The 13,898-nt window shown below is 42.3% G+C and overlaps 1 protein-coding gene across 1 annotated transcript in view; it reads right to left on the bottom strand.

Moving 5' to 3' along the window:
- Window positions 1–2,352: 2,352 nt before the first annotated feature.
- XRCC5 (X-ray repair cross complementing 5) overlaps window positions 2,353–13,898 on the bottom strand; it is an 81,441-nt gene continuing 69,895 nt past the window's right edge. The window contains exons 19-21 of the mRNA XM_065930620.1: window positions 13,407–13,474; window positions 3,581–3,655; window positions 2,353–2,589 (exon numbers count right to left, since the gene is read on the bottom strand). Coding sequence (XP_065786692.1) covers window positions 2,575–2,589; window positions 3,581–3,655; window positions 13,407–13,474 — 158 coding nt within the window. The 3' untranslated portion in view covers window positions 2,353–2,574. The remainder of the gene's footprint in view (window positions 2,590–3,580; window positions 3,656–13,406; window positions 13,475–13,898) is intronic.

The raw sequence follows: 13,898 nt of genomic DNA on the forward strand, positions 1-13,898 counted from the left end.
GACGGACCTATTAAAAAGTCCTGCCTATGCCTTCTACTTGGAGTTTTCATAATACCACAATGTTTTATTCATGTAAAGCATTCTATAGTTTACAAAGTACTTTCATGACCACGCTCTGCCTTAATAAGCCTGGGAGGCAGGTAATACGATCAGCGTCTTGAGAAGGTCATAGCGCGAGGAGCAGAGAAAGAGCACAGATCCAGGATCTGGGTGAGCCTGTCCTCACCCACGCTGTGTCCCTGATTGCCTCCACTCTCGCTGAGCCACCAGCTTGTTCTCTGAGCCTAGATCGCCTGGGAGAGCGATCCAAAGTGAGGCTTTTGGGAGATGGTGGACCACATTATAGTGTTCTCTGAATCAAAATGAACTGCAAAGCCAGGCCTTAACACTGTGCACATTGGAAAGAGAAATATACATGTGGCCACTTACTTTCAAAAACCAACCTGAACTAGGTGAAACACTGCCCATTTCCAACATGGCTTTCTGAGGAGTTTTCTAAGACCCTAAATTTTATACATAATATTAATTGGAAAAAGACCAAACCCCAACATCTGAGACAGTGGTTCTTGGTGGGGTGGGGTGGTATTATATAACCTCAAGGGGCCATTTGGGCAGTCACCGGGGTCGAGTCCCCTCCTTTCTCTCTGCCTCCCCTGTAAGTCAGTGAATGGTAGTGACACAGAGGCCCGAGGGTGACTTCCAGTCCCCACACAAGCCTACTATCCGTGGGACCGGTGGTCTTCCAAGGACCAGCCTGTGCTCTCCAGAGGATGACGTCCTGTGAGCTGCTCTCCGGGGCCGCGGCTGGCACAGCACCAAGGAGCTCCGCAGCTCTGCACATCTCGTTTCAGGAAAACAGGACCTGGTGTGTTCATCTAACATGGGACGTCTCTACTCAAAGCAGTGTGTTCTGAGCAAGACCACACAGCACGCACACGCTGCCTACATGAGACAGAGACAGAAATTTCATGGCTGATTTAGTCCTGTCTCTCCCCAGCCTGTTAAACTTGCTTCTTCTTTCAGGTATGCAGATAATTTAGGTCAAAGTGGAATTAGGTGAAGCACAGATAATCCCACTGTGTATAACATAAATCAAAACATATCACAAAGGACTAACTCAATTCAAACTTTTCCTGGTTTGACAGAAGGACTGATGCTTCTGAGAAAGAACTCCCCAAACTGTCAAAGATGGGTGGGGGTGCTTGTGAGGCCATACTCATTGAAATGACTTACTGCCAGGAGGATCTGATGAGAATAACATAGAACAAAGTTCTCCCTCTTGATTCTGTGACATGTCTCAGCTTTATCCAAGTCACAAACCTCCCCTGGGCCTCAACTATCTGACTGGACTGTAAGATATGACCTCCTTCACTGGGTGGCTTTAAATGGGCACTTGTATGTCAAGTGTGTGTAGTGGAATAGGACGTCCTAGAGGCCCAGAGTAAAGCACGCCCCTCTCTCCTCGTAGAGATGCATTTTCAAAGCACAGAGGGTCTTTAATTCTCAGCACAACACTGAAGAATTCTTTTGCAATTAGTAATGAGCAGCAGTCCACAGGAGGACCGAATCACCAACGCCTTTAATATTAATGTCCGCAGAGTGAAGTGCATCAGTGACCATGTATGGGACTGCTGCGATACGGGAGACAGGCAACGATGAGTCTGGGACACCCAGGAAGGAGGAGTCCGAATTCAGGGAAGAAGTGTGGGCAGAAAAAAAGAGTTTGCTCTTTTCTTATTTTAGGAGAGGAAACATCATCCAGAAAGATAGGAAAAGGAGACTTGGGTAGAGCTGGGGAAGAGTGGGAAATTAAGGAAGAAATGTTTTAACACAACCAAACCTTCTGTGAGACCTGCAGGTAGCGTGAAATGAAATGACAGAATCCTAACTCCTGGTGGTGAATCTCTGTTTACTGTGTTTTTGTTTCCTTTTGTTTTTAGGTTCACTGATATGTCAGAGGCTGGGCCAGAATAACCTCTTCATGAGAACATTGCCGTAACTCTGCTTAAAATGGGTACTCCTCTTCCTACCCTGCTGCAGGCCAAAATAATGTGATGACTCAAAGGCTTAAATGAAAAGAGGAATGGGCCAGCCCTTAGCCATGACTGCCCAAAGGCAGCTTTCTGTTGGTAAGAAACTAAAGCACCATTTGATCAGAGTAAGTTGTGATGCTGTTAGAGGATCAGACAATGGACGAGACTTCCTGGGAAAGACAGAGAAGACCACCAGTGACTAAGCTATCATTTTGGATGAGATAACTTCATGAGGGCCACATCCTCACCAGTGCACCAGGTCAGGAAGGAACATGTGTAATACACTGAGATCAGTAAGACCAAAAAAGAAATAATACATCAATCAGAAAATAAAGACTTTATGAACATGTATGGGGTCTAAATTATCCCTTATAAATGTACTCATTCCCCAAGAAATCAGGTGGTTCACTTCTGTGTAACTTGCAGGGACCACCTCCAGAACTTCCGGGTCTGCTTGAGTGACCTCCTCCAGGCTGCCCTGTTTAGAACTCTCAGCATCACAGGGATAGCAGCTCACACAGATTCTCCACGCATCCATGAGCTATATCAACTCCAGCTGTAAACAGGAACAACACATTTAGAAAGAGAGCAGACCAAGTTCAGAGCATTGCTTCTCTGGGGAGGGGACCATAAGCGACAAGGGTTCTCCTCACTGGTGACACGCACGGACTTGCACACTTAGTAACTATTTTAGGGGGCTTCCCCGGTGGCTCAGAAGTAAAGAACCTGCCAATGCAGGAGACATGTATTTGATCCCTGGATTGGGAAGACCCCTTGGAGAAGGAAATGGCAGAATTCTTGCCTAAGAAATTCCATGGACAGAGGAGCCTGGAGGGCTATAGTTTATGAGACTGCAAACAGTCGTACACGACTGAGCGACTAAACAGCAAACAAACAAGAAGCTATTTCAGGAGCTAAATTTGAAGCATCTCTTTTTATTTCAATACTAAGAACTTCTCCACAAAAAGGCTGAAAGTTTTTACTGGACTGCTGTCATGTGAGGCTTAAAGGCAGGAAGTTCCCACACATGAAAGATGGATACAAAAGCCAACACCCTACCCAGCCTCCTAGGCATCCAGACATGGTGTGTGAGAAGGTCCAGAAATCCCCCAATGCCGATCAGTCTATTTTGTTTACATTGAGTTCATTGAGAACATTTAAGAATGAGGCTTTTTAAATGCTGTTTTTATTTGTCAGCCCACACAGACTGCACACTGCATTGCTTATTTTGGTGGAGAGCAATTTCAGTAAATTATGACATTTTTGCTGCTGAAGGAATAGCCTTCCCAGCTCTTTTTCAGTCCTTCAATGAGAGGATTAAACTGAATGAACAATAAATTTAAAGAACCACAGAGCACAGGACTGTCTATTATGAAATTACTCATCTGATTACATTTATAATGGCAATAAATAATAATAGTGTTAAGAGCTGCTGGTGTGTTAGAAACTCAAACACATTAAGCCACGATAAGCAGGCTTGGTGGCTGTATTTACAGCTCAGGCAAGTTTAAGCGTGACAACACCTGGTAGACATTAAAAGTACTTACCAAGTCATCCACGTCCCCACCTTCCTCAAAGGCGGCCGCTGTGTCTGCATCTGCATTTTCTTTGGGGGCCAGAAACTGTGAACAGAAAGTCAGGCATGATACCACAAGGACAGCTTTGCCTCCTTTGATGGAGGAACACATGCAAATGGCCCCAAAGAAGCACCATCTTGATGTGCGCCCCTTCCTTTGGTTCTGGATGAGAGGACCCATGTGAGGTTGAGGAGTCCACTAACTAGTCACGGAGAAAGTTTATGTGAAGAGGGAGACGGTGATGTGGCTCGCCAAGGCAGTGAGCATGTGGAGGGGCCTCCACCAGGCCCCGAGGACACCAGGTATTCCCATTTCTGCTTCCACAGCGGGCATGTGGGCTCATTAGGGTTAAGAAAAGAACCAAACATCCCAAACCAGTATGACTCAGTCTCTCTTTTTTTTAAACAAAAGCAAACTTTACTGAGGTGTAATTGGCATACAATAAATCTCAGTCTCTTCTGAAGGGAGTACTAAGGATCAAGTGTCTGGACTTAAAGATTATAAGCATCTACTCAATTCCACTGAGGACAAAAGAGGTAAAAGGAAGGACTTCTTCTAGGAGATGTGAAACACAAAAATGGGTGGGTTTGTTCTATTCTTTTTCTGGCAATCTTTAAATGTGTGTTAGAAATTGTTTGAAAACAGGAAGGTGGGTGAGAAAACTTCCAGTGTACACTTCTGCTTAGCATCAGTATTCTAGACCTGGAACTTCTAAAATGCAGATATGCAGAAAGGCAAAGGGCCCTGAACTGAAGTCTGCAAGGATGGAGGAATGCAACTCAGATTTTCAAAGGGGAATGAGTGTCCACGAAGACTATCTGAACATTCCTGCCTTCCAAAGACAGCAGTGGGGACTCTTGTCCTTCAAGGCGTGTGATAACTGTATCGAAGACCTAGGTTCTATTAATCTCTTGTCCATCCTAACACCAGAGCTGATCTTCTTGTAGGATAAGTACGGTGGCAGAGACCAGCCTGCAGGAGGGAGGGTTTTTAAAAGGGGAGGTGGAAGTGTGGCAGGCCTCTTCCAGTTAGCATCCCTCAGGGTCGGTGTGCATGGAGTTGGCGGGCGGTAAACAAGCCTTCCAGCCCACTTCACTCCTGTGGCAGCTCCACCCAAGAGGGAAAGGTGTGTTCATGTGTACACTTTCTCAACAAGAAAGCAGGGCAAGAACTGCTTTCCCTGTATTTTCTGTAATTTTTATGGTACCATGGACACAATCAAGGCCTCTGAAACCTAAGAATCATATATAAATTAAAATATGTCTCCTCACAGATGTACAGAACAGACTTTTGGACTCTGTGGGAGAAGGCAAGGGTGGGATGTTTTGAGAGAACAGCATCAAAACATGTATATTATCTATGGTGAAACAGATCACCAGCCCAGGTTGGATGCATGAGACAAGTGCCCGGGCCTGGTGCACTGGGAGGACCCAGAGGGATGGGGTGGGGAGGGAGGTGGGAGGGGGGATCAGGATGGGGAATACGTGTAACTCCATGGCTGATTCATGTCAATGTATGGCAAAAATCACTACAATACTGTAAAGTAATTAGCCTCCAACTAATAAAAATAAATGAAAAAAAAAAAAAAAAAGAATACCAAAAAAAAAAAAAAAAGTCTCCTTACCCCACAGACTAAAGTTACAGGTAAAACACAAGGCTGTGTCCAAGGCTCAGGAAGCAAGCGCTGCATGTCCTTTCATTCCCTGTGTGCCGAAACGTACGCGCGTGGCTAAGAAGGGCAACAGGAAGGCTGCTCGCGCGGAAGCGGGCGAGGCCGCGTCAGCACCTGGACGTGGCTATGACAGTCCGTTTTTGACTCAGTCTCCCTCCTGGACTTTTCCCCCTCAGTCAAAACCACCTCATCAATCACTGACTTCAATTCTGATTGAGAGATGAAGGAGTTCACCTTTCTCTAAGGACATGTATACATCTTTCTATAGCCTTTGCTGACTCTGAACTGGATCGTGGTCAGTACTGGAAATCTATCTGTGGTTTAGGAGACAGAAGATGCTAGCAGTGGAGGCACAGCCTGGAACACAAAAGAATTGATCCATGTCATCAATTCTACTTATTTATTCAGGTTGATTATTAATAAAGATACCCAACAGCCACAGAGAGATGAATGAGTCAGCAATCCACACATGCATCTGCATGTGGTTTACATCTAAACGTCAGACTCTGCTCCTGGATTCCCAAACTAATCTTTATTTATGATTCTAATTATTATCAACATTAAAAACGATTTTTATTTTGTTCCTCTCTTACTATCATTAACCCCCAGGTGATTTTCCCTACAACAAGAATATCAGCCTAAAGGATAAAGACGTATCGAGTTGGTGAGAAAAGAATAAAGAAGTAGAGCTGTGTCTTACCAGAAGCCTCTGGGGACTACAAGTGACTGGTACCTTCAAACACAAACTGTGGTCTTAATAGTTTTGTAGTCCGTTATATCTTGTATTACCCCCTTAGAAACCTGACCCATAGTAGGTACGCATTGATGAATCTTGGAGAAGGAAATGGCAACCCACTCCAGTATTGTTGCCTGGAGAATCCCATGGGCAGAGGAGCCTGGCTAGCTACAGTCAATGGGGTTGCAAGAGTCGGACATGACTTAGTGACTAAACCACTGATGAATCTAGAAAATTCCTAATGCTTTTTGGCACACAGTCTCTGAAAGCTCCAATTCCCATTCCCAAACCACCTGCAAAGCCCCTTTCACACTGCAGTTAAGGATAAATTCAGATAGGACTGTCTGCACCAGATGACCATAGTACATACCATTAACATAAATGGCACGTCTCTGAGATGAGGCCAAATTCCAGGAAGAAGGAACGGCAGCAAATAAACTCTCCTTTCCATCAAGTGCTAAACATCTGGAGCTGAATTCCTGACAGATCTGCTTTACATTTCTGCTTAAGCAAATTACAGCTAAGAGCAGGTTGCCATCCATTATCCTTCCCACAGCCCCAGGCGAAGCTGATCTCTTACACTTATCACTCCTCACCATCAGAGTTTTTAACTACAAGTAATTTCCAGGCTGTGCATGACAGGGAAGCTAGAGATAAGCAGAGACTGGCCTGTTTTCTCAATAAAAGCAACAGATTCTCTGAATGCAGCCAAAAAGGGCACGAGTCAACACCTGACTTTTCTTATGTTCTTTCTCTCTGCAATATGCTGAAAAAAGAGGATAAATAGAAAAAAAAAAAAAAAAAAAAAACAGTTGTGTGACATAGTCCTCCATCCTCAAGCCACCATCATGTACTTGGGGTTACCAAGAAAGAACCTTCTTACTTAGCAATCTTTATGTGATGGATAAACCACTACTTCTCAGGTACATTGAAATACAATCCTGGCCACAAGCAGAGAAACTGCATCTATCACTTCTATACAGAAGCTTGCAGCCCTATTCCTCCATAAGACTAAAAACTAAGAATCAGCTTGTCCTAAGGCCCTTGCTCTGCTGCTAAGTCGCTTCAGTCGTGTCCGACTCTGTGCAACCCTATAGACGGCAGCCCTCCAGGCTCCGCCGTCCCTGGGATTCTCCAGGCAAGAACACTGGAGTGGGTTGCCATTGCCTTCTCCAGTGCATGAAAGTGAAAAGTGAAAGTGAAGTCGCTCAGTCGTATTCGACTCTTCGCGACCCCCTTAGCAATCCCCAAACTGAAAACATATGGCTTCTACCAGGTTGATTCCAATACCAAGGTCTAAACATACAATAGCATCATGAAGAATGAAAAGCTGTTTGCATGTATTTTGTTTAAAATGACACACACTTAGGTTTCATTAATGCTATTTTCATGCTTTATAGGGAATACAGTTCAGGAGAGAAATCTGCAAACCAGTGTGAGGAAAAAGAACCATATATATAATCGAGGCACTGTACATTTCCCAGTAACACTGGGTAAGCCACTTGACCATTCTATAACTAGCTCTCCTCAAAAATAAAATGGGAATACTACTACTGACCCCATTTATCTCTTGGGGTTGCACTGCTTCTCAGATGAAATAAAATATACAAAAAATGCCTCGTGGTATTGTAGATTTTATGTTCCAATTCCTACGAATACACCCAATATATGTTTACCAAATGACAGGCACAAGAGTACCCGTAGCATTTCTATTCCCAATTGCCAATATTTAGAAACAACCAGTGTCCGTCATTAGGAAAATGGATGAAAAAATTGTGGTATAACCACAAAAGAGAATACTACATAGCTATAATAAAGAATGAACAACTTTAACATCATGGATGAGTCATAAAAGGCATGATTCCAATTATATGAAGGTTGAGCTAGGCAAAACTACTCTCAAGTGACAGATGTCAGAATACTGGGTAGGGTATCAGGGAGCCTTCTGAGGTTTGGGAAATGCTCTGTATTTTGCTCTGGGCGGTGGGCACCCAGATATATGACTATGGAAGAATTTACCAGTGTTCACATTTAAGATTTGTGCTTTTACTGTATGTGCTAGCTCAATAAAAAATTTAAAATCATATCTTAAAAATATCAAGCTCTAAATAAATATAAAGTAACAATGTGATATTTTAATTACTGCTTTTCTTGTACTAAACTAACATATAGAACTTCACTAGGGATTTAAGGCAGAAAAGGAAGAAAAGAACAAAGGAAAATGTCATGGGGTCCAACAGGGGCCAGCAGTCAGAGACAATTGTTCTCCAAAAATGATTCTTAATTCTAATCTTATAATCTTTCACAATGTTTGGGGGATCTTTTTTGAAAGAGGGAGTGTGAGAATCTTTTATGTATACTGGTGGCTGGTGGCATTCTATGGTGGAGGCATGAAAACGCATGGAGGTAACTATGGTCGAGTCCAAGGTCTGGACTCTATAACCAGTTCTACTGGCCATGAACTTGTGAGACACTGAGGAAGTCAACCTCACCTCTCTAGACTGCCTCTGGAAAATGACCAGGTCACTAAGCTTTGAGCATCCATTATGCTAGACTGGAAAAATCAATAAATGTCAACACCAATAAAGAAGGCTAGGTTAGGCAGCTATAAGGAAAACAAGTGCTAAAATGATGCCTTTTCCCCCAGAGAGCTTGTATCAAATGATTATTTAGGCAAATCTCAGCCTTGGAATCCTGTGAGAAACAATATTCCAAAGCCACGGGAATAAATTCTCTTTCCTCTCTGAGCTCTTAATATGGAGTAAAAAGAATGGAGGGCTGGAGCTCAGTCCTACCACTGGATTCCTGGCCAGTGACACTACGAGATTATAAGCACATCATTTTATGTCTCACCCATAAGTTTCTTTATGTGTAAGTTAAAAAAGGAGTTTGGACCAGATCAGTATTTTTCAGGTTCTGTTCCCTGAGGGCTCTTCCAAGTCCTCAGGGCATGGGTAACCCCCAAATTTCCACTCCCACTATCCATCAAGGGAGAGGTGTCACCCTTCTCTGTTTTATGTATCAGGCTTCCTTGCAAGCTTTCAGTTTTAAAAATAAAAACTCAGCTAGATCATCATTAGGATTCCTTCCAGCTGAATAAAACTTAAGCCAGTATCCTTTGCCTTAGTTAAGAATCTGACTTGTTTAAATCCTTTCAGCCCAGGGCTTCTCATCATTCTTGGTTGTGAGGGCATCTACCTACTAGGAGTCAGTCGCATGCCCCCTGCTGTAACCACCTGGAATGTCTGTGGACAATGCCAATATCTCCTGGGGAATAAAATCACTCCTGGCTGAGAACTACTCTTTTAACCCTAACACAGGTTAGTAGGAAAAAATTTTTTAAAAATTTGTTTTATAAAGACAACAAACTTTGAATGAACAATCAGCCTTTCTTGACCTTTTATAAGTCCAGGTCTCTCATGGACCATGGTTCCCTCATTCTAGATTGTGAGGCTCCTGGAGTGCGGCAGGATAAACAGACACGACTCCCACCCACCACAGAGCCAAGCCCTGTGAGTGAGACGACAGACAAAGGGGGCACAGGAGCTACAGAGTCCTCTCGACGTTGTCGCAGATGGCAAGACTCCATCTTTTTATGGCTGAGTAGTATTCCACTGCGGAGAAGGCGATGGCACCCCACCCCAGTGCTCTTGCCTGGAGAATCCCAGGGACGGAGGAGCCTGGTGGGCTGCCGTCTATGGGGTCACACAGAGTCGGACACGACTGAAGCGACTTAGCAGCAGCAGCAGTATCCTACTGTGTGTGTATACCACATCTTCGTTACTCATTCATCATCAATGGACACTTAGGTATTTTTTAATTTTTCCCCCGTATCTCTGTTATTGTAAATAATGCTGTGGTGAACACCGAAGTGTATATATCTTTTTGAAATATGGTCCTTGAGAAGATTATGCTAAGTGAAATAAGTCAGATGAAGAAAGATAAACACTGTACAATTTCACTCATATGTGGAATATAAAACAAAACCAGAACAAATGAACAAACCAAATGAACCAAAAACAAACCCACAGATACAGAGAATAGTAGTTACCAGAAGGGAAGGTATGAGGGGAGGGTAAAATGGGTAAAGAGGGTCAACTGTATGGGGATGAATGGAAACTAAACTTTTGGTGGTGAGCACATAGTGTATACAGAAGTTGAAATATAATGTTGTACATAGAAACTTACTAATGGTATAAAGCAACGTTAACTCAATAAAAATAAACAAAATAAAATTGGAGGAAAAAAAAAATATATAAACATCAAACATTAATGGCAAGTCTAACTAACTACCAGAAACCAGAAAAAGTGAAAGAATTCACAAATGGAAAACAGGGGTTATATTTATATCTAGCCTTCAAAATGTAACAGAGGTATCAGTTATTGAAAGGAAAAGTGACTGTCTAAGCTTATGTCATGAGAGAACTTTCTATTTCTACAGAAAGAATGACTTACCTATATTCTCAAAGATTCATAAAATCCACACATTTCTAGAATATACTAGAGGGAAACAGCTGTCCTTAAGATGAGCAAGTGTAAAGTCATGATTTAATTTTCATGTAAAATGGGCATGCCTGAATAATATTTCCTTTCAAATCATCAAAATTTAACCGCGATAATGTGACAGTGTGCCAACTTTAAATAACTTATGGTCAATATCTTGAAAGAATTTTAACAGACTATGAGGATTGTTCTTCAATGTCTGATTACAGCCAAGTTTCTATAATTGATTCTTTGGGAAGTGACCAAACACAACAGCTGCTTTGAAGAAAATGTAAATGAGTATTTTATTGTGTGGTCAAAACTGATTATACTTCCATAACTTGGCTAAGATAAAAAGCTGAAGCATGTCTCTCCTATTAAAATTACAAGGAATCAACTTCCTTGAGCCAGAATTGTACTAATTCTCCATTATCATCCATGTGTACCTTTTCCCTTGCACAATTCTCTCCAAAAATCAACAGGTGCCATTTAAAAATTTTTTTAACATAGAGGACTAAGTTTTCATTCTGGAAAAAAATTAAAAAAAAAAGGGCTCCTGTGATACTGAAGCAGACACAAAAGCATAATCTTACAGGTCAGACATGACAGAGTGTGTGCCGAGAGTCAGTCACAACAGCAAGCTTCACTCTGCTATGTTGACCACGTTTTCTCTCTCTTCAAACATGGTGATGTTTTCGGAGTTGTCTTAAATTGCAACCAACTGAAATCAGTTCTGTTGATATTAGACACCCACCCATATCTAGTCTTCACTGAAATTCCTCTTTGCAGCTTCATTACCAGACATTAAAATTACTGATGGTTATGCTCTGTGCTCTTAAATTCCAAAGGTGATATTGCATTTGCAACAAAGACTAAGGCTCAGGCACTTGCAGGAAGCACATTATCCTTCGCTTTCTTCCTTTTCTCATATTATGGCCTTAAGCAACTGTGACACCTTCAGTTAAGAGGTAATGCTGGGGGGAAAAGACTGCCTTTTCAGGTCAGGGCTTTTGGCTTCCTCCCAAAACTGTAACATGTACTCAACTCTCAACTGGAGAATAGATTTTTTTGAATGCAATAATGATTAAAATTAAACTATCTGCCTTATTTTACCTATTTACCAAAAACTGATTGATAAGCCTTCACTCTACATGGTTTTATGTGTTAACTTCACTGTGCTATGGTGCTCACCTGCCACGGCAAACACTAGATGCTGCTGTGAAGGTATTTTATGAATGTGACTAACACTGACAATCAGCTGACTAAGTAAAGAAGGTTACCCTCAATAATGCTGGTAAGCCTCATCCAATCAGTTGAAGGAATTATGCCCCTGGAATGTAATACAGAAATCCTGCCTTAATTTCCAGCTTGCTGGCCTGCTCTATAAATGCCAGATTTGCCAGCCCCCACAACTGTGTAAGCCAGTTCCTTTAAACGAATCAATCCCCACTCCACACCCTCCCCCCACACACAGTAGTGGTTCTCTCTGCAGAGCCCTGAATGACACACCCTAGTTCAAGGGGGAAGTATCATCATGCCACTGTATAAAGTAACAAATAGAAATAGAACCAGTGAAAGGGCACTCGGAAGCCCACAGTACTCAGTCTTGACTGGCAGCAGTGGGTACAGACATCACAGAACATTCTCTGAGACAACAGTCAGCATCTTAAAGAATGCTTCTTAAATCCTGAGATCTTACTTCTTGAGAGCAGGGGCCATATCTGTTCTTTAACAAAATGCTTTTGCCAGGCAGAGTGCTTAATAAAAAGCTTTGTATATTCTAATTTCTTTGGCAAACAATATCATGGTTTTTGCCAAATGTGTTTTCTGAACTTAAAATTCAAGATTTTTAAACTTCAGCCTGAGTTTAGCCCATAGATGAACATCTCTGACCTTGTTTCTGCCATTCCCTTAGATTCCTGTTCATCAGTCCCTGACCAAGCTCTCCCTTAGCTGGGCAGTTAATTTTTGAGTCTCCATTGCTTCCTCCTGCTACCCTGTAAGCAAATGAGTCTCTAGAGGATAGGGGCGCTGTTTTACCCTTCAGTACAGTGCCCAGCACACAGCAGAGGCTGAGCACACAGCTGACAGCGGCTACGTGTTGTACTAGCAAGGCTGGGTCAGCCACTAACTGTAAACAACACTGGATGCTATGAACCATATGCTTTTGAGCTACTCAACTTAATTTCATTGAAATTTCATCACAAATCTGCAGTATAATGAAGAAGAACTGAGCTAAATAGCTGTATGTTTTTGACTCACAACTGAATCAGATGTGATGCTCATTCTCTACACAGGAAGACACCAAGTATGTTGACCATTTGCATCAATATGAAGTCCATGGGGCCTGCACACCCGGGGTGTGTTCTATGAAGACCTGGATATGCCTTATGTTGGAACACTAGTGTTGTTCTACCTTGCTGCACCTTACAATTACCTGAGCGGCCTTAAAAACTCAAAACCACATTCCAAATGTATTTCAGACCCATTTCAGGAGAGAGTAAAGAGTTATATATATACATGTATGTATATAGATATATTTCTTTTTTTGTAGTTAAAATTAACTCCCTAGTGACTAATGTGTAGCCTGAATGAGGATCACTGGGCTAGATGGATTTCCTAGCCTCAACCAGGGTCTACTATGGATCACAAACTCTAGAGGTACTAAAATGCAATTGTAGGTGAGTTGAAACATTATCGTAGCTTATGGCAAACTGAGTGAGATTACAATTTCTCCTATGAGGATGCTGCAGCTGAAGCAATTTGCCTGTTGGTTCAGTAAAGAACGGTACAGTAATTTAATTTAGTTACCCCTAGAATTTTACTTCTTCAAGGAAGAATGAGCACCAAGAAAATAATCTCGCCTGCAAAAATTCATCTAAAGACAGGGAGCTACCCCACAATACCTTTTTGGCTTCCTCGGCGGTGACAGAGCTTCCAGGGGCTTCATCTTTGGTGATCAGAGTAACTCCATCTATAAAGTAATTCACAGAGGAAAATGCAAACACAGAGACTCAAGCCCAATCCCACCTTCCTTTCCACCACCTCCTCCCAGCTTTGCATGGGAGATTTTTGGAATTATTAATATAAAGGTGCTCTTCTCTATAGGAAATATAAAGCTTTATGAAAGGCGCTGAACTCACATCGTTTTTTCCATCCTCCATCACCCTTTCGCCCATGTTTGCTTATAGAAAATGAAGGCCACATCACAAATGCTACATGCTGTGTGAAGTCTTTCTTGATTGAATCTCTCCCTTAGAACTCTCAGATCAGTTTGTTTATCCCTTTGAAATAGCTCTCACCATACTGTATCCTGTATGACTGTAAATATTTTATCCCTCCTAACAGATTATACTTTCTCTAGGGCAGGGATTACATTTTATTCATCCTTATATTTC

This window comes from Muntiacus reevesi, chromosome 3, assembly GCF_963930625.1.
Source record: "Muntiacus reevesi chromosome 3, mMunRee1.1, whole genome shotgun sequence".
Classification (NCBI taxonomy): Eukaryota; Metazoa; Chordata; class Mammalia; order Artiodactyla; family Cervidae; genus Muntiacus; species Muntiacus reevesi.